The sequence below is a fragment of the Episyrphus balteatus genome, chromosome 3, assembly GCF_945859705.1.
Source record: "Episyrphus balteatus chromosome 3, idEpiBalt1.1, whole genome shotgun sequence".
Taxonomy (NCBI): domain Eukaryota; kingdom Metazoa; phylum Arthropoda; class Insecta; order Diptera; family Syrphidae; genus Episyrphus; species Episyrphus balteatus.
The window spans coordinates 31,153,188-31,178,482 of record NC_079136.1 but is presented as its reverse complement, the minus strand read 5'-3'; the positions used below and the strand labels follow the sequence as shown (position 1 = coordinate 31,178,482).

Below are 25,295 nucleotides of genomic sequence, written 5' to 3'. Positions count from 1 at the left end.
GACTTTGAATCTGGATTCAGCGATCCAAAAACTTTATGATTAACATATTCGCACGTCCAGATCAGAGAAAAAAATTTTTGTTTTCGTGACATTTTATGAGGTTATTTCGAAAACCTGAAGTGATGGAGCAAAACGGACTTCGCATTCGGTTTCAGCGACCCAAAAACTATATGAAAAACTTAGTCGCAACCCCTTTTGTATTTTTTTGTGTGGCTGTGTTATTTTAATTCTTGGGACTTTGAATTATATGAAAATAGAATAAGTTAATAAAAAATTAATCGTCACTGGCATTGACTGAAAATCGATCCCAAAAATGCATTTTTGGTTGTTTGCGTTTTTGAGAGTATTTTTCTACAGAAGCAGCTTATATTTTCTACACAATTAGGTAGCTAAGCTATATAAGAAAAAAATTGAACTAAAAAACAATATTGAAAACCCAAAAATTTGTTGTTGAAAATGTGTTAATTTTTTCAACAAAAAAATTCTACATTAAACAAAATATTCAAATTTAAAAAAGACTAGAAAATATTGAGACCACTTAAAAAAATTACCAAATATACTAATGTACAACATACTCTTAGTAACTCATTGTTTTTCATTTTTTCAGTTTTCTGAACCAGATAATCAGTCACTTTCAATACTAACATACACTCCAACACGAGATGATGATGGAAAATATCTAACTTGTCGTGCCGAAAATCAATACATTATGGATAGTGCCATCGAGGATAAATGGCGACTGGTAGTTCATTGTAAGTATAATTAATTTGACTTTAATGTAGTTCTCCTACAAATGTTTTTTTTTTTGTTAATTTATCATAGAACAAAATTAATAAAATATTTTAAAAGTACCAAAACGTAACAAGGTTCATAATAGTAATAATTTTTCAGATAGAATTATAATATTTTTACTACCACAAATAGGTAAAATATATAGATTAACAAATATAAAAATTATTTTATAATAATTAAAAACAATTCAAAAAAAAAAAAACAAAACAAACAAAAAAAGAATCACTAAACGAAATTTGATGTGGTATACTGATAAAATCATACAAAAAAATATCTGCCTCTTTTTAGATCAAAATCTAGGTATTTCATTTGAAATTTCATTTCTATTTTCATTTTTGTTTGTATTTAAAGCCTCGTTAGAAATATGATGGTCAATTTTAAAGCAAAAAACTACGAATATCTATCAGTGAGATAAATTTTTTTTTTTTTAGTTAGTTATTGCAACTGAATATATCATTTGATGATGGATTTCTATTTTCTATCAAATATTTGGAATAGCGGCTATGGAAACGATTTTTCCATTTGATTATTTCAATTTTTTTTTAATCAAATTTAAATTTTGTCTCTTCAGTGGTGGATTTAATTTAAAGACTTTTAAATTTGTTTCGTGTCATTTCTGTTGGTATTTTTTTTAGATTGATGTTGTAGTTAGGTATCTATTCAACTTAATTTTGTACAAGAAACGAGAAAGATTATCTTTACCAATGCAATCAATGTTCAAAAAAATTATTAGACTTCAAATCGAATCATTACTTAAAAGTCATTAAGCCCAACCAAAAATATTTCAATATTGCGTCCTATCATCACACCCTAAACAAAACACCAAAGGGATTCAAAATCACTTAGCCATATGGTAATTTGCACAGATTTTGAACCTACTCTACTCTAAAATAATACTAAAATACTTATAGTAGAGCAACCATCAGGACTATAAAGTCTCTTTCGCTTCATCAGCCATAGAATAGTGGCACAAAAAAAAAAATAAAAAAAAAAACACGAAAATGCTTAGGCGGAAACGGTATTGCTGCCTCAATGGATTTGACGTTCACTTCAATAACCAACTAACCGACACGAACACTCAAATTTAAATTCCAAGTGCCCCGCATGAGCTCCAGTTAAATTGCCTCAGCGTTATTTGCATAAAATGTTTTGGGTCCTTTATTTATTTCCTTCGGTTTCTTTTTTTGTTTTTGTTTTTATTTTATTTTGTATCGTTAAATCAGTTGCATATACCTACACATAGATGAAACAGATTTATTGGGAATGGTAACGAGTGTTTGTAAAGTGAACAAAAAAAAAACAGTTAAATGAGTTAATATTAGAAAAAAAAAATAGTAAAATTTGAGCGAGTAAAGCAATCGAACATTTACGTTGATATGACCTTTCTTTAACAAAATTTATAGAGACGATCCTTTTGATGTGAAAAAAAGATAAAAATATACTCAAATGTGACAGTATTATATTTTGGTTTCACTTTTTGTGTGTTTTAATAAAAGAATAAAATTACCGGACACTGTGGTGTATACGTACTATTTTTTTTTTCTTAATATTTTTGAAATGGAAAAAATGAGCAATGGGAATGATCAATGACTCGCAATAATAACCTATTTAATTTAGTTGAATGAGTAAAATTAACTTCTTCTATATGTTAAATTGCTTAGAATCATGAATTACATTAAATACTCGTAATTAAAAAATGTATAATTTAATAAAACGTCAAGAGTTTGTTTTAAATGATCATTTAATTTGTTTTTAAACATTTTTTTATCCTTCTTACTCTAAGTATCCATAAATATAAATCAAAGTAAAACTTTCAATAGACAAAGAACACGAAAAAATGTTTAAAAGATCCTATTTGGGTATCTACGAACATAACAATTATTTATTTCAATCTAATAAAAATTTTTCCAATGATTGAAAAAAGTAAAATTTAGTAATAATTTAATTTAACGTAAAAGTCTAAATCAGTTAAGTATAAGAGGATTAAGCTGAGAAATTTTTGAACACGGAGAAAAGTGATTGGAATTGCTGTTCGAATTGCTAATTTTTAGTCTCTTTTAGTCAAAGCAAATGTAATTTAAATTATTGACATTATGGTTTTTTTGTTCTTTTTTTTTTAATTTATTTTAAAATGTCTTCTTAAGGAGAAATTCACAAGTATCCCACCCGTGACATTTATAATTGTTTTTTTTTTTTTGTTTTTTTATTATATACCTAAATATGTTTTCTATATTATTTCGTATTTGATCAATTTTTCTAAAATAGGTTAGTAATTTAAAAAAAACATTTTTTTTTAGGTGTTTATTAATAATTGCTTCAAAACATCGTACCAAAATTATTTATACATTTTAATTTTCTTTAATTTGAAGCATTTATTAATAATGTAAATACAAAATTTCGAAAAAAAAACATTAATATCGAAAAATTAAAAATATTTTTTTTAACGATTTTAAAGCATTCCTAAATTTTTCATACATAAAATTACATTAAAATCGGTTAATTCGTTTACAAAATAATATTTTAATATAAAAATTTACAAAAATCCAACTTCACACTTCTTTGTATTTTTATTGTTTATTCAACAGATCAACCAGTTGCCATAATGAAAATGGGATCTTCATTGAATCCTGATGATATTAAAGAAGGTGATGATGTTTATTTTGAATGCCAAATTCAATCAAACCCAAAACCCTACAAGATGTCATGGTTTCACAATGTAAGTAAAAATTTGTGGTAAAAATTATTTTAAAAAAAATAGGGTTTTGTAAACAATTTAAAAATTATGAAGAAGATATTCTTTGCCTATTATTTACTCTAAAAGTCTAAGCCGTTAAAGTAAAATATTGGATAACGATATTATTAAAAAATCGTAGAAGACAAATTTACTCGCTATAAAAATTATTTTTTTTTTCACCCAATAGAGGAGTTTATTCTCAAAACTATTCTTTAAAAACAAAAATGCCAATTGCATTCATTCAGACATATCAAATCCCATTTAAAAGAAGCTGAAATATTACCTAATCATTGTTAAAAGCGTTTGATCTCTGTAAACTTACCGCCAAAAAATACAAAACTTCTTCTAGCAAACTTGTGTGTTTCAATCCGCACTGATACAGCATCAAAGCGAACAATCCTTGAGAAAGCTTTATATAAAACGACGACACACTTTTACTAATTTCACAGTTAGTTCATTCTAAGTGGCAGCCATCTAGTTGCTTTGCTTATCCATGCAGATGATACAAAAAATAAAAATCCAAAAAAAAAAAAAAACACTCTTCCAGGAGTTGCTTCTTCATCGTCATTCTGACTTTATACTCTGTTTATCCTTTCACTAAATAGGGAATTCTACATTCTACAACTCGTTTCTCTCATTTGTCGTCAATTTCGTTGCAAGAAAATTACCCTTATTTGCTTGCAACATCCTCATCATTTCCATCCAACGTCATCTCTCATCTTTTTATATCACACGAACATTCAACGTTCTCATAGGAATACAAAAATACAGAAAAAATGCACAAAATCAAAACAATTTCAGAGGATGATGATGATGGTGTCAAAATGGAAAAGCTTATTTTTTTGTTCGTTCGTCAAGCAAGTCGAGATGAGGGAGCACCTCTATGCAACGCGAGTTTCATCGTTTCATCATCAACTTACCAGAAAGAGTTTATATATATGTACATTGTACCAATGCACAATGTACAGTACATTGTACATATTTTACATAATATACCAATTTTTTGTTAACAGAGATTTTTTCGTATCTCTAATGCTCAAAAGGATACAAAGTAAATCTCATTACTTATTCATTTCGTATTATCGAAAAAGAATGCATGTGTGTGTACGTGAACTTTTTTTTTGTGCTGTTTTTTTTTCATCTTCCATATTATATAGCCTCATTATTATCCTGTATATCCTTGAAACGCGCGGTGTTGTCATCCACTAATGCTGTTCCAGCTGGCACACCAAAGATCTCTTTTTTTTCAAAAAAAAAATCACGAAGCGGAGCAAACACAAAGTAGTATATGAGACAACGGAAAAGAAAAATAATCCTAATACTCCAAGCTCTATCCTTCAGCGTTGGTGGTTCACACGTCATCGCCATTTTTTTTTTGTTTTTTTATTATTTTGTTAGTATAGTTCTACACAGTCTGCACTAAAAAAGGCATAATAAACTAAAAAACAACAACAACAAAATGGAAGAAGAAAAGAAAAAAAACTCTGACGAGTTCTAACCATTCTAATAGAAACTTCCATAGTATGTTTTTGGCTCTTATACGTCGACGAAGTCGTCGTCGTCGTTGTCGCTGGTTCCACTTGACTCCTGCTAAGCTTATACATAAAAGCATCCTTATGAACGAGTTCTATGTTAAGGTGAATTTCTAGGGAGCGTTTTTTGAAACATTTAAACAAAAATAATCTTTTACAAATTGTATTTTTAAGAAGAGAAAAAAAAAAGAAATTACTTGGTTACTTGTTTTTTGACTTAAGGTTGTAAAGCTTTTTATTTAAACAGTTTTAAAGAGTTAAATAAGTCAAATTCTTAAAATTTATTTTTTCAAAGAAGATTGAAAATTGCAGGCATTTCTTGGTGAAAAGTGAAAAATTCTGGCACAATTGTTTTTTTGATGGCTGTAAACAAGAATCCAGGTGTCCAAATCCGTTAAAATCTTTTTATGGAGCGTGACTACAAATATTTATGTAAAATGTTTAAACATTTTTGTACTCATCCATTTTTTTGTACTTTTGCCTTTTTATCAAAAGACCAAAAATCAGTAATTTTTGAATTATAAAAAAAAAACTTATACACATTTTTTTTTCGATTTTAGCCTATTCTGTTATTTATGGTTCATTGGGTCATGATCATTTTTGATTAACCAAGTTAGAAAATATTTTTGAACCATTATTAAAGGTATCCGCCTTAGAAAAGTTTTGTATTTCTTGTAAACGAATTAGCCTATTTAAACAATATTCTTATACAGAAGCGTTTAAGTAAACGCAATATTAAAACTTTGCTAAAATTTCAAAATGGATTCTAAACAAAAAAAAAAAAAATTTGAATTTGAGGAATGAAGTACGTGTTTTCTAAAAATTGTTGGAAAAAATAATTTTAATAAATTTATTTTGTAGTCAAAATCATAAAAACAAATTTAATATTTTCATATATTTCTAAAAAAAAAAAAACATAAAAAAAAATTATGTGAAACTATTTATTAATTAATTATTATTTAATTTGACAAGTTTAGTTAAAACGTAACAAGTAAAATTAGGTTTAAAAATTACAAAAACTATTAAAATAATTTAAATTATGAAATTATAAAGAATTTTTAGGAAAAAATTCAAAACTGTGAGGAGCCGTTTTTGAAAAAGTTTTTTTATGCATACAAGTTTTCAAACAAAAACATCGTATGCCTTTGAAAAGAAAATACAAATCGACGCCTTAAAATCAAATTTCAAGAATATTCATTGGTTCCGGTTTCTAAAAATCAAATTTACCAATAAATTCAATATATTATGTACATTAGGGTGGTCCTAAGGAAAAAAAAATTGGGGACGCCGCCCCCTAGATTGGTTGCAAATCTCTAATTTTTTCAAATTTTTACTCCTAACACTTCCTATTTCATTAATTATAAGAAGTTTTTGTGTTTTTATTTTTTTTTTTTTAATTTTTCAGTATTTCATCATTTGCTTCTAAAGAAAAAAAAATGACAGTTTATAGCCTCTTCAAAAAAACAGGCGCCCTCTTTACTTTTATACTTTCAAACGGTATCATACGCAGGTATAATACTATCATACCTATTATACTTATGAATGATCAAACATCGGCCATTTACCGAACACTGGACACAGAATATTGCCCTTGCTCTATTAACAACCAATACAAAATTCTTATCAAAATAGGGCCAGGAAGGGTTAGAGATAAAAATATGAAATAATAGGGTATTTTTTATTAATTTTTTGGACTTGATTTAGGGGGCGTCGCACTTAATTTTCGCAAAAGTGTAAAATAAGGACCATCCTAATGTGTTTATTTATTTAAAATACAAAAATAATTTTTCTTAAATTTTCTTTTATTTTAATATTAAGATTACAAAAATATTTTTTACAAAAATTTTCGTTGAAATAGTTTTCGTTTTCGATTATAGTCAGAAATAAAAAAACAGGTTCCACTAATAAATATTCAAATAATACAGGTAAAAGAAAAGAATTTTAATAGCTGAATTTGAACCCAACATCTCTGTCGTGCAGTCAAAATGGCAGAAGGAATAATATGTACTTTTTTAAAAGGGCGTTAAGAAGTATTTAAAAATATGTACTGTACTTAGATATTCATTTTTTTTTACTGAATGACTCATTTCGAATAGTTGGTTCCAACTTATCGATAGACATTTTTATAAATTAAACAACAAACAAATAATCCAGTCAAATAAGGATTTAACCTCGGAATGAATGCTAATAGAATTTTTTTGCTCAATACCTTCGTTTTTGCATTCATAACTTAACATACCTCAAAAGTCTAGAAAAAAAACTCATGTCCGCAAGTCGCGATTTTGAAGGTCAAAGCGCGAAATGGAGATTTTCAAAATTAGGAAAAATAGACAATGGTATTATAAACACACATAATTCATGATTTGAAGGTATTTTTTTAATGTTGATTCCAAAAAATCTAAAATCAAGACAATCTGACTTCTCTGAAAAAAGTTATACCTGTTTTTCATCTGTCAACCCATATTATTATAACAGTTGCAAATTTACTACCGAAAAACCCTTAAAAGTTATGGAGGCGGAACCAAATTTTGCTGGAAGGTTTTTATATCCATTATTTGACTGTATTAAAACTAATATATACAGAAACAGGAAATGTTTAGTGCAAATTTGTAAGTTTCATAAAATTGCAAATAAACTATATGCACTATCAAAAACATTCAATTTAAATAAATATTAAATCAGAACTTTAATCTATCAAATCACATAATTTTGTTCAAGGTCCTTGAGTTTTAAAATTTAAAAATGTTTAAAATATTTAATATTAAAAATTGGATGAATTCGCCTAGGATGCCAGCCAATTTAGTTTAGTTCCCCACACCCCAAAATGTTGGGTAGGTACCTACTTGTGCGTGATCTAGTGAAATTTAAAAAAATCCTTCTTAGCTAACTAAAATCGAACATTTTTACTCCAGATTCTTACAATTTCTGTTTTATCGTTTCTAAAATAAGAAAGACCAAACATGAGTAAAAAAAAAATAATGTCCTTTGTTGTGTTTTTCTTATACTAGGTACTCTTCGTGCAAAATTCATGACATTTTTTATTCTCATTTTTTTTTTTCATTTTCTTATTTTCTCCCAACATACACACAACAGGGCAATGAATTGCATCACAACATCTCGGCGGGAATAATCCTCTCAGATCAATCACTGGTGCTACAAAGCGTGACACGAGCATCAGCAGGTGATTATACATGTATGGCAGCCAATCCAGAGGGTAAGGGCACAAGCAATCCTGTAACGCTAAGGGTTCGATGTAAGTATTTTTCACACTACAATTTTTTTTATTTTTTTTTTATAAATTGTCTTGTTTTTCTTTTGTGTTAAAGTAATTCACAATTTGTTGCATTTTCGTGTTAAATAAGACTGTCTTACAACCCAACGTAACGAAGGACATGAATCCTTTTTTTTTTCATTTTCTTTTTTTATTTTTTAAGGAAACGTTTTTCAATTATAATTCTTTTTTGTAGCATGCTCACGTTCGTTGGATGAAGAAAATTGCATTTTTTTTTAGAAAAAAAGAGTGAACTCTCAATATTTTCTTTTTTATTAAATTTTATATTTTGTGAGTTAGTGTGTGTGGGAGGAGGTGGAAGTGAAAACTTCTTATGATTCTAAGAAATAGATTGTACTTGTGCTACTGCAAGAATCTCCTCTGGCAATGTGTAATAGCTGACTTAACTCCGATTACGTCTTGAAAGGACGAAGAGGAGTAAGTATCCTCTTATATTTTGTTATTATCGTTAACTCAATACAAACAAGAAGAAGAAAAAAAAAACCTGCTGATGATGTCTTATATTCTCTGATCATCCTTAAGACTTATTCCTAGAAGCAGAAGGACATAAAGAAAAAAAAAACTGCATTCGATGATGATGGCGATAAGTCGTTGGCAAATGGAAAAAAGTGTGATGAAAAGTGAAAAAATAAACGAAAAGAAGATAAAAAAGTCTGTCTGACAATATTTTTAATTGAAAAATGTTAAGCTTTTCTAGGAAACATGTGGATCAGGTGTAAGAATTCAAATACCAGATGTTTGTTTTTGTCAGATTTGAAAATGGTTTCATCGAAAATATATTTTTTGAAAATGATGGAATTTGTGATAAGGATGTATTGTATTCAATGCTTTTAAATAACGGGTTTGGTCAGACTACAGGAAGGATGTGGAGAACAATTTTTTTATTAATAGAAATTTCATAGGAAACAAGATGCCGTATCGAATTAATAAGGTCAAGAGGTGTTTTAAAAAAAAAATCATTTATTTTTATGAAAAATGGATGAAGCTCGTTCCATGAAAGTATACTTCTTATGATTTGTTTTCCATCATCATTTCGTTTTCAAATTTTGTCTAACAAAGGATTTGGTATTTCTAAGTTCTTAGACATTTCGTCACAGGAGTTTTGTTCAATATGACATTTTTTTACCAAATTGAATTAGTTGTGTGGCCTAATTAATTTGAAGACGATCTTTCTATTGATGATATTTAATTAAGCAATATCTTACATAATTTTTTAACTGTCTTAATGCTGGAAAAGTTTATTCGAAAGTTTCGGTTTTCTTGGCTGAAATTATCTTGATAACTTTTATCCACCCTAGTATTCAATACTAAAATAATACCATCTTAATCTTTTTTACAAAACCAACTGGTAAAAAAGCACCATGGAAATCCAAGTATACAACCAATTAAATTGTATTGTTATGAATCAGCCAACAATTCCTTTGAACCAATACATTGGTCAATAAAGTTTATACCTAAACAAAAAATAAACAAAAGTTTTGATGTGCCGATTGGCCCAAAAACATGAAGAACCGCGATTTAAGAATTTTTTTGAGAACGCATACGGCTATAAAACTGAATACACACATTTTGGTTATACCTCCACTTCTTAAAAATTTAAAAAAACGATATGTAAAAAATTGCATACTTTTAAGAAAAACATTGCATACTTACAAGAAAAAATATTGCATACTTTAAAGATAAAAACATTCCATACTTAAAAGAACCTTCTGGAACATGTCTTATAGATGCCTTCTGTCACTCGAAAATACGAGGCTTCCTTAGAACGCACAGTGTGTCGTCCCCTTATGATAAATCACTTTTTTTTTTGTTAAAAATTAATATTTTTCCTATTAAAATATAATTTAGAAGTGTCAACTCATATCAAAACATATTTATCTTAGAAAATAACCCAGGTTATGTATTCAAAATAAGCTCCGAAACATGAGTACCTCGGACTCGGAAATCGAAAATATTTTGAGGAATTTATGGGAATCTTTGAGAGTGTATATTTCACATTTGGTAATTGTTTGAAAAATTTTGTTAATGTTATTTTGTTCATTTGAGTGTTGTTGTAAAACGTATAACAAAAAAAAAAATTAAATTTATAAAATTATATATGAGTTATTAAAATTTCTTTGATAAATGGCAAAAAAAAATTTAATTTTTAAACTTAATTTTAAAAAAAATATATAAAATCATATCGATAATTTTTTTATATTATTTTGCCTTAGGCCTATACTTAATATTGGCAAAGTTTCGTCTGCTTCTGTTTGCGATTACCAGAGATATTCACATTTATGTGCTACGAGTCAAGTACTCAAAATAATTCATTTTTTGAGAAACATCTTCAAGGGGATCACAAAAATGAAAAAAATCGATGTTTTTAATAATTTTTAGCCATACACAAGTAACAAAAAGCTGTTTATGTAATTAAAAATATTTTAAATATTGTTTTCAACAAGAAAAAAATTATATTTTTCTGCATACTAAATTTTTAATATAATTACTTGACCCGGCCACGCTCTACTGTGTATTATAGCGTATTTACCAACCTCGCCGATATAAGAATTTACGAAAATGCAAATACAACGTTATTTCAAAATTTGAAAGCGATTGACAAAAAACTATTCGAGATTTGCTATGAAAGAAGAAAAGATATTGAAAAGATTTAAACGGGCTTTAAAAGAAAACATTTAGTTCTTTTAGAAACTGTCACAAATTCATTTAAAATAAATCACCACGTTCATGAACATAACCTCAAAAACTGTTAAAAAACGATATTTCAGATTTTCTAACGGGAATATTTCAAAAAACGTGATATGATAGAATTTTTCTGACTTCGGATTCGAGTTCAGCACACCAAAAACCTTACGAAAAGTATATTTTTGTTTATATATAAAAAAAAAATAATTTTGCTCACAAGTGGCTTCTTCAATAAAAGTTAATTTCATAAATTATACTAAAAAAAAGTAATAGGTTGTTTAATTTGTTAATTTGTAATTTTTTTTCTATTCCTGCCATAAAAACACAAAAAATGATATTAAAACTCCAAAAACTTAGCTGCAAGTATTTATGATAAACTTTTGTATGGGCTCGACACACTGTGGAACGCTTTAAAAAAGGTCATAAAAAAGCCTTCTTTAACTAAAATTAATTAATCAAGGCTTGGTTGACTTGCGTAATCAAGTATTAACTAAACCTATACAAATTATAGCTTGTCGAATCGAAAAAATTGGACCTTATGCAAGCCAAATTGCTACTTGTTGTGTTGCCTTTTTGTTAAAATATTTTTTCTATACCTATTTAGAGTCAATTTGTAAGAAAAATATTTTAAAAAATGATATAAAGTGTGTTTTTTCACACAAATTTCTACCATAGGTATATTTAGTTTTTTTTTTAATTACTGACATTTGAAAAAAAGATCATCAAAACTAAACCTTTTTTGCCGAGTTCTTTATTATTGCCATCTTTTTAGCTTTAACTACTCCACTAGAATTTTAGTGGTCTAAGCCCTCACTGCTATGAACCTATCAGACTGTTGGGGAACGAGCTGGTGTATTTTCCTCTTCCACCCAGTTTATCTCCCGTTTCCCGAACAATTCGGCAATAATACCATAAATTCTAGTCAGCGACACGGAGTTGCTCGCCTTCATCGTCTGAGTTGAATAGTACAACCTCTTTTGAAGTGATTTCTATACAGTTTGCAAAAGGGATTTCTCTAAAACGCCGATATCGTTTTTGATTCCACTTCAATGTTACCTTTTTTTGTTTTTACAGGCTTTAGCTTTTGGAATGATTTTGTACCTTCTTATGAAACTTTGGAATGCCTTTGTACCTTCTTGTTAAACTTCCGAACTTGTGGGTTATATCGTTCTTTTGCCATCAAAGGACACTTCAACACAGGGAACATTTCATCAAGACAAACAATTTCATTTAAAAAAATGCAGCAAATACCAAAAAGTGTCCAATTGAGTTTTTGTGATGACTTTTTTCCTGATGAGTTGTCTATGATGAGTTGACCTATGATAATAAGAGCTGTTATGTGATGAATTCAGGGGAAAAACAGCCCAAGCACATCCCAACTTGTTCCAAGAAAAACCCAATTTAAAATGTTGTTCTTTATATTTTTTGCAAGTTTTAAATTTATTTTCTAAAAGCAAGGATAGTGCTCAGTAAATACTACAAGACATCATCATTATTGACTAAATGTTCACATGTGCAGTTTTTCCGCTGGACCCATTGTGTTGGGAAGTCCTAAATTAAAAATAGCGTTCAATGCTCAAGGGTCTTGTGATAATTTTTTAATGAAAGAATTTCAAAAACTGTCATGTTTTTTTTTGCAGCGGTATTGGTTGCAGCGGTTATTTTATTTCAGAGCTTTAACGAATCTAAGGACATTCATTGATTTGTTCAAAGAAAGATTTCTTGCTTACACGCCATAATTTGACATGAGCTGGCCTTGAATATAATAGATCTGTGCTCTCTTATTTTCTCTGTTAATTAAAATATTCCACTTAACCACAATCACATCTACCATCTTCCTGTCAACAACTCCTTAAAACTGACTTCTATATCAATTTGTTAAATCTTAAGTTTAAGAACAAAAAGCCTTCAACTACCAAAACACAAAAGGACCCCCAACACAAAATAATAACAAAAAAAAAACTAACAACTTCAATGTTTTTTTGTTAACAAATTCTACACAATCCTTTCATAAATTCGTGAGTTGTATCCTTAAAATAGAAAATACATAAAAACAAAAAAATAAAAAGAATTGAAAAATAAGATTGTGATTTTGTTTTGCTAGAAGATTACAAAAAGGATTATCCGCTTTCTCTGTATAAGAATATTTTTCTTACTCTTTGGTGAGTTTGTTATGTTTTTTTTTTTAAATGAATCCTGTGTGTGTCTTCTTTCAAGAGCAAGGTTTGTTTTTGGCTCTTTCAAAAAAACTGTGTATTTTTATCCTTTTTCTTATAAACCAAAGATATGGATTTTGTTTTATGTAGAAAAATGTTATGAAACAAGTAAGTCGGAAGTCGGATAAATTGTATATTATTTTCCTTGGTTTGCAAGTGGTTTATCCTTAAAATTGTTTGAAAATAGTGCTGTGTCTTGTGTTGTAGTGAAGGAGAGTGGGTATCCTTGACATGGCGTTTTTTTTTTTGTTGTCAATAAGCTTTTCTTTCTGATGTTATGCTGCACACACTTAAATATAAAAAAAAAAAGTTTTACTTAATTTCAATTTGGGTGACTTGCTTGAAAATTTTTTTTTTGTTTAGTATATTTTTAGGAAAATGTAGGTAACAAAAAAAAAAAAATCGAAACTTTTCATCAAAATTGACTAAATTTTATTTTTTTTTCTATTTCAGATGCACCAATTTGTTCTATGGAACATGAAGAGCTATTGGGTGCCTTGAAGCATGAAACTTTAATGTTAAAATGCGAAGTGGATTCATCACCACCGGCAGATTCATATCACTGGACATTCAATTCCTCAGGGGAACAAACCGAATTGCCCGCAAGGCTGCATTCTACAGAAGTAAGTGGTAGTTTTGGTTTTCTAAAATGCAATAATACGAGTAAAGTTGCTATGCTGGTTTAATTTGGATACAACATGAATTTATATTCTATTTCTATTTGTGAACAACATCATGTTGTGGGGATTTTCAATGTGTGTGTCTGTATCGTTTTGTTTCTTTGGTGTTTTTCAAGCTGGACATTGCTATGTTGAAAAGCATTTAAATCATTTTATTAATTTTTCTCAATTCAAAGAGAGAGAGAATTTACTGTTAAAAGATCGATTTTAAAGTTTAATTTTGTGGAATTGTTTTGGGTAAATTAGCAATCAATGCATATTTGAAAACGTAAGGAATATTTCGTAGATGGAGGCGTTTTGAAAAAACCAAACTTATTTTCGATGAAATGGTCACTTTAAAAACGATGTTTAAATATGTTTAAATTCAAACAGATTAAAAAAAGTTAATATTTGGTGTCTGTTTATTACAAGCTTTCGCAAAGACAAAAATTTTAGTCTAACAAAAACTTAGTTTTAACAATTTTTTTTTAACTTTATTTAACCAAAAAACATACAGTTAGCCGTCGAAGACAATTAAAACCGAACTTTTCACTTTTTAAATGAGTCTGAACACCATGTCAACTGGTCTGTAAGGACCTAAACCAGGGGCACGAATTTGGTTGAAATTTTGAAGCCATGGTTTTATTTTATTTCCTATTGGAAAAAATAACAAAAAATTGATTAAGGCTGTATTTAAGTGAAAAATGGTATATATGGTATAAATGGTATAAATAGTAATTTTTGAAGATAAAAAATGAATTTAAATGCTCTTCTATTCTAGTTCTTACATATATCTTATTACTTAGTTCTAATAGGACGCAACCAAAAATTAATGACATTTTTTTTTGTATTCGAATTTTTTTTTTGACACTAGACATTACGATGATAGTGATAACTGATAAGTTTAGCAGTTCTTGACATTTTTTGCACTTTTTTTTCAAAATAATTGGAGCTGTATTCTAAAACAAAATTTTCGGAATATTTTTTAATAATAAAATGGTATGTCTTTTTGAAGAAATTATTTTTCCACAAAATTTCAGAGTATTTAAAAAAAAAGAAAAAATTAAAAATAAAATGCATGTATTTAAAAAAAAAAAAAAATAAAATCGATAATTTTTTAAATTTTTTTAATATTTTAATAATTACTTAAACCTTTTTGTGAAACAAAAATTGTAACATATAAAGAAAACGGTTTTATAACAGGTATTGTAAAAGAAGGTTCAAAAAACATTAGTATTAATTTCACGTTATTATCAATTACCTACAAGTTTTCTTAAATTCGGCTTTACCTATATTGCCAACTTCCAACTTTTAGCATTTAGACTAAACAAATTCAAAAATGTTTAAAAAATGCACAACTTAACGAACTTGCAACTTGAGTTCAAGTTGCTTAAATATTGAAATTTTAATTAAAACAAAATATAAAAAAATAGCTATAAAAAAAGCTTGTATGTTATTAACTAAGTATTGACTATTTATTGACCTTTAAAACCAAAAAAATAAATGTCCTGTTTTCAAAGAACTGATTTTCAAAAAAAAAAAAAAATTTTCAATATTTAAAGTTAAAAAAATTAAACAAGCTTAGTAGTTAAGAAAAAACAAGGAAATTAAATAAAACACTGATGCAAATAAAGTTAATAATGATTTTCGAAAAAAAAAAAAAATCACCGAAAGACAGTCCTTATCTTAAAAACAATTTTTTTTTTTTTTGTAAAAAAACAACCATTGATTTGATAATTTATAATTTGATACAAAAGAATTACCTACCTTTAACCTAAATTGTGTGCTCGCAAAAAAAAAAAAAAACAAAAAAAAATCTCTTAGGTAGGTACTTAAAAAAAATTATTTTAATTAGTTTTCCATCGAAGAAATACCACATTATCACTTTACTTCTAAATTAGTAACTTAGTGCTTTACATGACGCATTGACATCTTTTCATAAAATGCGACTTAATTTATATTTTTAAAATTCGTTTTGTTTGATGTTTTCTTTTTTTCGAAATTTAAGTCCTCATCGATCTGAAATCTTCTCAAAAATCTCACGTCATACATTTTTACTAATTTCGTATTCGAACAAAGCAAAATTTTCTATAAAGGTATTATTTGGTTAGGTATAAGAAGGTATAAGTTTTTTTAAGTTAGTAATTTGATAGTAAAAATATCGAATTTGATGCCAAATTTTAAAAAAGTCCCTGAAACTTGATAATAATAACCCGGAAGTAGGGTATGTAATTATTATTGTTTTGGCAAATTCAACGCCAAATTAGATCAACAATTACATATTTTTCCAAATGTTTGAATTTATTTCATTGAATATGAATATGACCAGTATCTTAGTCAGTTTTTTTTATTTCAATTTGTAGGACCAGGTTTTCGTCCTTGAAGTTTGTGGGTGTGACTACACACTATTGTGTAGTATCACTTCTCAAATTATCTGTCACAAACCTAGAAATCGCATCTTTGTTTATTTATTCTGAGGCGCTTATACTGTCCGAAGACCGCAGTAAACGTTGAACAGATAAACGAACAAAGGTATTAAACAAAAGAAAATTGAATCAACAACAAATATGAATGAAAAGACATTTTGTTGTATTTTCAAATATATATACAAACAATTTTATTAATAAAATAATTGAGTAATTTTAATTACGTTAAATGAAGTGAGTTGGCAACCATAAACTTTGTTGAACCATTTTTTATACAATTATCTAGGCGCTTTGAAGAAAACGTCGTAAATAATAAAAAAAATAATTAAACGATTCAAGGTTGGCTTACAATCAAAGCCACTCCCCCTGGTGTGTACTTTTTTTAGAACGTTAGCGCTAGGCAACCTTTGCTCAACGAAATATCAAACAAGAAAGATTTGCTCTGGCTTTTAAATGATTTTTGAAATAGGTAATTTTAAATCAATGAAATATATGATTAGGATTACAAACATAAATTATTTTAAAGTGATTAAACATGACATATTAATTTGGAATATTGAACATTGAAAGGAGAATTATATGAATTAACAGTAAATGGATGTCTTATAAATTTAGTCAAATTTCTATTTAAATAATAATACTGATTTAAAAATATAATAAAGTTAATTTTTAATGCTGTTTCCATCTGCCATTTTGTATATACGAATAAATAAAAATTGGTACATTCTTGTATTCAACACACTAAATGAATTGAGCCGAATCATTACTTTAATTCAAGGAAAGATTAAGCAAAGGATTTTTGATCTGGCAAGTGTCAGTTTATATTGAAAAATAAGTCAGGGACCTTAGTCTATGTAAAAAAAAAGCTTAAAGAAAAAAAATTCCATTTTGGTAATGTGCAATTTGTATTCAACAACAAAATAAAAAAATGACTATCTGACACGTCAATTTGATTATTTTTTTTCATTTGAAAATAAATTTTTTTGTTTTAAATTTTCTATGGAAGTTAGATTGAAAAAATCTATATCTACCTACAACATGGAGCAGAACCCTCTTCAAAAAGTATCTTTACCACAGTGTCTCTTTCCCTTACAATTTTTCAATTCAACTCCATATAGCTTTGAAGTTAAGTTTCCTGTTTTTAAGTTAATATTTTTGTTTTTCTTTGTTTTTTTTTTTCCTGTGGTATCCTGGTGCACTCTTATTCTTGCATTCTTTTGTACAATTCTATAGAAAACCACGCTTAACTCGTTAAAATCTAATCATTTTTTATTACCTTTGCTCATTTTACCATTTTTACAGACCGGATACTCACGTCTGAATTACACACCAACCACAGATCTGGACTACGGTGCGATATCCTGTTGGGGAAGAAACTCAATTGGAGTTCAGAAGACACCATGCATTTTTCAAATTGTAGCTGCAGGTAATTTAACATTTTTTTTTTTTGCTCTGCTCTCTTTCTTTCTATTTTTTATTATTCTTCGTTTCTATTATTCCTTTTTTTGTGTCCTTGTTTGGTCGTGTCGGTGTCGTCGTCAGTTAGTGGTGGGACTCATTGTCATGGGTCCTTTTTACTAAGATTACAACTTTCGTTATTTAAATGTCACATCAGAATGTCTGCAAAGTAACAGTAGTTTCAGTAGAATGGTGGCAGAAAAAACAGAAAAAAGTACAATCGCCCGACTGACGACCAAATAAGGAATTTTTGTTTTTCATTATTTTTCTGTAGAATTCCTCGAGAAATGGAAAAAGAGTGTCAAAGGAATCGTTTTGAAGAAGTCCTTTTGCCTAACACCCAACCAACCAACACCCAGCAGCTATAGCACAAGACAGAAGAATATTTATATGGCTGTGTGCCTTTGACTTTGTATTTGGAATTTCTTGGAAGTCGCATTGTCGTTCGTTTTGTTCACTGACTCGAGAGTAGAATTCAGCCAAAAGGGTTTATGACACAATGACTTTGGCTTGCTATTACCATCGTCAGCGCAAGCTAACGAACATACTTCGTTTGATTTATTCATTCCCAGACATTGCCTTGGTGTTCAGTATAGTCCTTGGTGATGTCCTGGGTCTGAGATCCTCTCTGCTCTACTCATGGGTTTTCTGGCACAGAAAAAAAAGCCACATTCTTTCTGGTTATTTTCGAAAATTCAACAGAGTCCTCTCTGCTACTGATGGAAATGGCATCTGAATTTGACCAAAAACTAATTAAGCTAGGTGTTTTGCTGGGATCAGCACTATTGAATTCATTTTGGCTTCAGTTTATAGTTTTTTTTTCAGTTTCTTTTGTTTTTTTTTGTTCTTTTTTTGTTGGACGTTCATCCTTCTTCATGTTTTACTATCTGTGAAATTTATTTTTCCATTTTATCGTTTGTTATAATTTTTTTTCTCTTCTTCTAATTTTGTTCGTTTGTTTTTTCTCTTTTGTATACAGGACGACCGTTTCCGTTGCAGAATTGCACGGTAACAAATCAATCAACAGACTCGTTGCAAGTAGACTGCATTGAAGGTTTTGATGGTGGATTGCCACAAGGATTCATCATGGAATTAGTTGAGTTGTCTACATTGCGGCTGGCAAGAAATATAAGTCTGACGGTGAGTAGTAGTAGGTATATAATTTAGGTAAAAAACTTGGATAACATCATTGTTATTTGGTTCAACTTTTTTTTTTTTTGTGCTGGTTATGGGTACATAGGCAAATTGTATACTGGGGACTTAAGTACTTTTTAACGGAAGTATCAATTTCAGGAATGAGGAAATATCATTAGTTTTTTATAAAACCGGTGGCGTTAAGAAATTAAAAGAAAAGGGTAAGGAAGAAGGCTATTGCAGAAACGAGAATTTGAGGAGAAGAAGTGAACTATTAAAAATACGGGTTTTATTATTTTTAGAGTACCTAGACCCTAAGCACTAAATTCGACTAAGTTCCTCTAAGTTTTTAGACACTTAGATTTGTCTTTGTAAAATTTGTACCAACTATTGAAAATTTTTGCAAAACTGTCACAGGTGGGAAAAAAAGGAATAATTTTGAATTTTAAAGAATCTTACAAATTCACATAAAATTTGTAGCTTCTACAGGAAACAGCAAATCAATATAAAAAAAATCGTTTCGTATAAGGAAATGTTTTATAAAAGTCACGGGTGGGGCAACTACTGTCGTCACGGGTGGTACATGTGGGAATTGCTTTGAAAGAAGTGAGTTTTTTAAATGATTTTGAATTTAAAAAAAATATTCGTCCAAAATGAGTTTTACGGCATTAAAGAAGTAGGTATCTAATTAATTATACCTACGTAAAAATTACGCGCTGGAACTGTATGAGTCTCAATAAAATTAATTTAAAGATAAACTTCTTATCTACTTGATTCTATGTTGGATACAAAGTTGTATAAAAATATCAATTAAAAAAAAAAAATAATGAATGTAACTGAAAAAAATTTGCACTTAAAACTGAACAAATATTAGGTACATTGAAAAAAAAATGTATTACAACTGAAAAATATTTATGTACCTGCCTACATTAAAAAAAAATGTTATTGCAACTAAAAAACATTTGCATTGAAAACAAATTTTTTATTGCAAATAAAAAATTTTCTGCTTGTGTATTTAATAATTTTTTTTTTAAATGTTCCTCGAATTTCTTAAAATTTTGGCCATTTGACAATACATTAGATATTTCAACTATAATATTGAAATTACCTACCTATTGTAAGGCCAAATAGCTAGCCAAATTTTTTTTTTTTTTCAGTGCAGAAATTTTTTTATTTTCAATAAAACTTTTTTTTGCAATACAAATTTTATTTTCAATGCAAATGTTTTTCAATTACAATAACAATTTTTTTAAGCAAATTTTTTTTACTTGCAACAAATATTTTTTTTAATGCAATTTTTTTTTCAGTATGCAATTTTTTTTCTTAGTTGCAATAAATATTTATTTAATGCAAACTTTTTTTATTTGCTATAAATATTTTATTTTTAATTTGTAACGCATTTAAAAAATTATTTTTTGGAACCCTGGATGTAAGAGTATCACCCTGTGGGTACCTACTTATTATGTCTATCAAGTTATGCATTCGTAAGAAAAAAAAGTTTTCCATTATAGTATAGGTATAACGATGATAGAGAATGCGAAAAAAGTTGGTCTCGAAAGTCCGTCAGTCTGTCCGTCAGTCAAAATGTCTATCGGTCTGTATAAGGAGCTACAGCCTAAACGGATGGGCAAATGCACTTCAAATTTGGAATGTAGCAGATTTTGGATCCTGTACAGAAGGGTTTTGGAATTAATTTTTCTGGACCAAAAATAACAGTACCTGTCATATACCTACCAATTTAGGAAAAGTTTAATTTTCTCAAAATTGGCTCCTACGATATCATAAAAAAATTCAAGTATTAGTTCTTAGACAAGGTCTATTTTTTCATGAAAAAAGTTTTTTTCAAAAATCGTTATTAACGGTACCTCCTATACAACGGTTTTGTCAAAATCAGATTTTCTCCCAAACGATTTTCTTGATTTCAACGAAATTTTTTCACTTTTATAATTTTTTTATAAATCAAAAATTAAATTTTGAAAAAAAAGAGGCATCGAATTTTTTTGAAATTTTGGTTTAAGCTGTTGATTAATAGTTTTTACTCAATGGCATACTTTATTTTACAACATTTTTTTCAAAAAAATTATTTACAAAAAAAATAGTTTTTTGAATTTTTTTTTTGTCTGAATATGCATAAGTTTTTATAAAAGAAATTAAACTGAATACTTGTTCTGGAGCACGATTTCGCATTTAATGAGTTGTTTTTTTGCATTTGAAGAACGAATTTTATGTTTTTTTATTTTTTTTTTATTTTCATATAAATTCACCAAATTTTTTAAATTCACAAAAATTTAACAATTTAACAATTTTGAATTCCAAGAGCAAGTACCTCCTCAGTCGTGAATTTTATTTTTTAAAGATTTTCACATGTTGATCTCTTTTACACAAAGTTAAAAAACAAAATCTTATGAATGGATAAGGTTGTATCTCAAGGCATACGTTAGTAGTTATATAAATAGACAGACTAACTTCTCTAACAAGACAAAATTGAGAGAAATATTTGTTTTTTTATTTTCCTTAAAGAATTTGTCTCAAAAATATCCCCAATGCATTTGCTATAGTTGTTAACCAATTCAATACTCCCGCTATTCAAAAGAAACGTCTGCAAAACTCTTCTCCTTAAGATTATTCTCTATCAAGAATCCTTATAATTCTTTTGTGGTCTGGATTAACTCTTGACTTCTACATTGAAAAACATATATATTTAATCCTGTTTTTTCCCTCCTTAAAAGAAATAAAACTTATTTCATTTAACATCCTCCGCACAGCCAAAGCTACCTATATATTGATCCAAATGCAATATAACTTCAATCCATACAAAATAAATACATCAGAGGCCACAATATTACAACCTCAGCATATACCTCTAATACCTACTTGTTTGTGTGTTTGTATGATTTTGTATGTATATTCAATTGAACTTTCATTACCTGTAATTGCAATAGCAACATCCCCTTATAGCTTTTCAATATTATCCAGCCCAAACCCACCCCCTCTGTGATGGCCTCCTTAAATTCTGTGCAATACAAAATTTGTCGTCATCGTCTTCTTCCTTAGTACTATGTTGCTTGCCAGAGAACTTTTACAATAACGATAGAAAATAAGTCGCACAAGGACCCTCGTGTAACTATAAACATTTTCCCCCAATATACAAACATTGACTTAAAAAAAAATAATAATAATAAAAAAAAAAAAAAATAAAAAGACGGAGAAGCAGTACCAATATCCCGCTATATATACGTTAAACCACTAGACATCGTCCTTGTGGCTCCAGCTCCATATTGGAACAGAGTGGATGGAGTGGAGTGTATGAACTAATATTTACATTTCAATAAAATGAAATGAAAATTCGAACTCCATTCGATTTTTGTCGTCGTCGTCGCCCTCGTCCTTGTCGTCGTCCTTGTAGGTTCGTTCGAGTTTCCTTTCCACTAAAGCTAGTACCTCTACATCAACTTCTGGGATACCTTATACCTGTAAAGTTTGCTTCATCCACAAAACGTCTACACTTTAATTAAATTCATTTTGAATAGAAAAAGAGAACAGTAGGTACCTATGAATCGTGTAAAGTCAGATCGAGTTGTCCTTTCTCTGATCATGGATATGCATATGGCGATATGTAAAATTTTACAGAGGTATAGTAGCGGTGGGTACTCCATAAAGGCCTGGTGAAATAATTCGAATACAGGTCGAATCTTTCGGACCGTAAAGAAAAGGGAAAATTTTTAGTTCCATGCTGCATGCAAAAGGCCAAGAAGGTTTTTTTTTTTCATTTTTTTTTTTTTACCTTTCTTCTCCTTGAATACCCATCAGCCGACAATCGCATATAAGGAATGGCACATATTCAAATATAAACATACACATGCATGTACGTTTTACGTACTGTAGGTAGGTACGTACACAGAAAAATATAGGAATGAAGTAATTTTTTGTAAAGTTTCAGATATGGAATTGTAGAATTTTTGGCATTCAAAGTATGCAGATGCATATCGGAGAACTAGAAACCAAGTTTTTTCCTTATAGCATGTGGATGAGAAGTAAAATTATGTTAATAAAAGGCAAAGAAAATAAAACCACGTTATAACATTTATATGTGTATTTATATGTGGAATAGATGTAAAGGTAATAAAGGAATGTAGAAATACCTTTAGAATAGAGGATATTTTTAAAGTTATAAAGGTATAGTTGTTGCTTGCATTTGAATTTTATACAATGTTTCTGTGTATTTAAATATTTACATAGCTTTATATATATTTTACTCTAGGGTTTAAAGTTTAAATAATTTTAAGGATATGTAAGGAGATGTGGCACAAGGAATAGTTGAATATTAGAGAGTCAAAATTGGAATCCCTTTCATACCCTATTTTAATCTTTGAAGTTACATATTTCCAAAACTCTATACAAGAATGATTGAATTTATTTTTTTTTTAACATATCGAATAGACAAAAGATAATTCATTAGAACTAAGCTTTTATTTTTAAATTTAACAACTATTTTTGTTTTGGTTGAGCGTTTTTTGCGAGCCTTTTAAACAAGTTGGAATAGGCATTTAAGATCCAATTTTTTTATTTCACTAATTCTTTCTTTTTTTTTCTTAAAGTCTTTTTGTAAACAAGTAAAATGCACGACAGGGGTCGCACATACTTTTGCTCTTATAGTAAAACTATCTCTAATATTAAAGCCTTTTATTGAACAAAATTAGTTTTTATAATTAATTAAACACCGTCGAGACAAGAAAAAAATCGTATCGGATTGGGGTCTATTCCCCTTCGTTTAGCATTGAAGGGAAATTTAAAAAAAATTGACTTAATTAATAAAATTCAACGGTTACACCTACAATAACGTACTTTATTTTTTTGTAAAGCCAAAACCCAAGTATTTTATAAAAATTGTAAACAAAGTCATTTTATGGCTAAGTTTTTGAAATCAAAATTTTGACAAAAAAAATGAAAACAAAATTCAAACTAATTTCTTTCAAAATTGTATGTAATAAGGTACTAATTAGTTTTTAAAAATTCGATGCTCTTATAGAAAACCGGTTTCAAAAATATCTTGTCATTTTCGAAATAACTTTTTTCTAAAAAACCTCTTTAATTTCTGTTTTTTTTTTTAATTTTCCAACATTATTCAAAAAATAGTTGGTATGCCATTTTTAAGAAAATATTATTCAACACATTAAAACGAAGTTGCAATAAAATTTCTCAACCATTTTTCAAAAAATTGATTTTTCAAAAAAAAAAAAAAATTAGAAATATTTTTTAAAAATCCAAAAATGTGTTTCTTTGCAATTTTTATAAAATTTTTACATAACATTTATTTTAACGTTTCTGTATAAACATTTTGATTGAAATCTGCTGCGTTGTCTACGAGAAATTCATAAATAAAAAAGTGTGTAACACTAAACAGAAAAATGTTAATAAAAATCGTTAGAGCCCTTTTTTAAATAACTTAACTTTTGTACTTCCGTTATATGATAGGTACCTTTAGCTTTGGTCCTAAAAAAAAATTCAATTTGTCCTCTAGGGAATCACAAAAAACTATTTACTACCAAGTTTGAAGCAAATCGCTCCAGTAGTTTACGTCGCAACTCGACGTACACACCGACAGACAAACAGACAGAATTGCAGGATCAACTTTTTTTGGCATTTTCCATCATCGTAATTTCAATACGTACGGAATTTTAATGTTCTTCCATTTAATTCATTCCTTGAACAGATTTTATTCAAAAACAGATATCAATACAAAACAATATATGGTAAATTGTACTCGAACATTAAATAATATACCTACATTATTAATATATATTTTTCTTTACTTTTTCAATAATAATCAGGTTTAAAAAATCTTATTTTTATGTTGTTTTTTATTCTATTTTTTTAGCGAGCACCGGTTAGTTTTTTCGTTGATGGCTTGGAAACAGGTACATCATATCGTATAATACTATTTGCTATAAATGCCAAAGGACGTTCGGAGCCAACAATAATTGATGATATTACCTTTAAGGGCGTTGCAAAATTTACAGGTAAGTGAATTTTCCATTCAATTGAATTGCATATTATTATCATCATTGCATTGAATGCATTTAATTAATGATGGAAAAATAAAACACATTTATACCAGTTACACACACGCAAATAACTTAAGGGAAATTAATTTATTAAATACATATAATTTCAATCAAATGCATTATTATATCTACTACGAAACGCATATTTTTAACGGAGAATTAATTAAGCCGATGTACAGTGTTTTTATATTCTTAGAATTATTTAAATTCTTGATTTTCAAATTTATTGATTTCTGGCCTACATTTTTATAAATTACATTTTTTTTCTTTTTTTTTCGATACCTTTACAGGGTCTGATTAAA

The 25,295-nt window shown here is 28.2% G+C and overlaps 1 protein-coding gene across 1 annotated transcript in view; it reads left to right on the top strand.

Moving 5' to 3' along the window:
* The window catches only part of LOC129913565 (hemicentin-2), a 171,573-nt gene that overhangs the window by 111,387 nt on the left and 34,891 nt on the right, over positions 1-25,295 (top strand). The window contains exons 7-13 of the mRNA XM_055992309.1: positions 608-752; positions 3,378-3,508; positions 8,152-8,311; positions 13,705-13,874; positions 17,639-17,762; positions 18,774-18,934; positions 24,807-24,948. Of these exons, the coding sequence (XP_055848284.1) occupies positions 608-752; positions 3,378-3,508; positions 8,152-8,311; positions 13,705-13,874; positions 17,639-17,762; positions 18,774-18,934; positions 24,807-24,948 (1,033 nt within the window). The remainder of the gene's footprint in view (positions 1-607; positions 753-3,377; positions 3,509-8,151; positions 8,312-13,704; positions 13,875-17,638; positions 17,763-18,773; positions 18,935-24,806; positions 24,949-25,295) is intronic.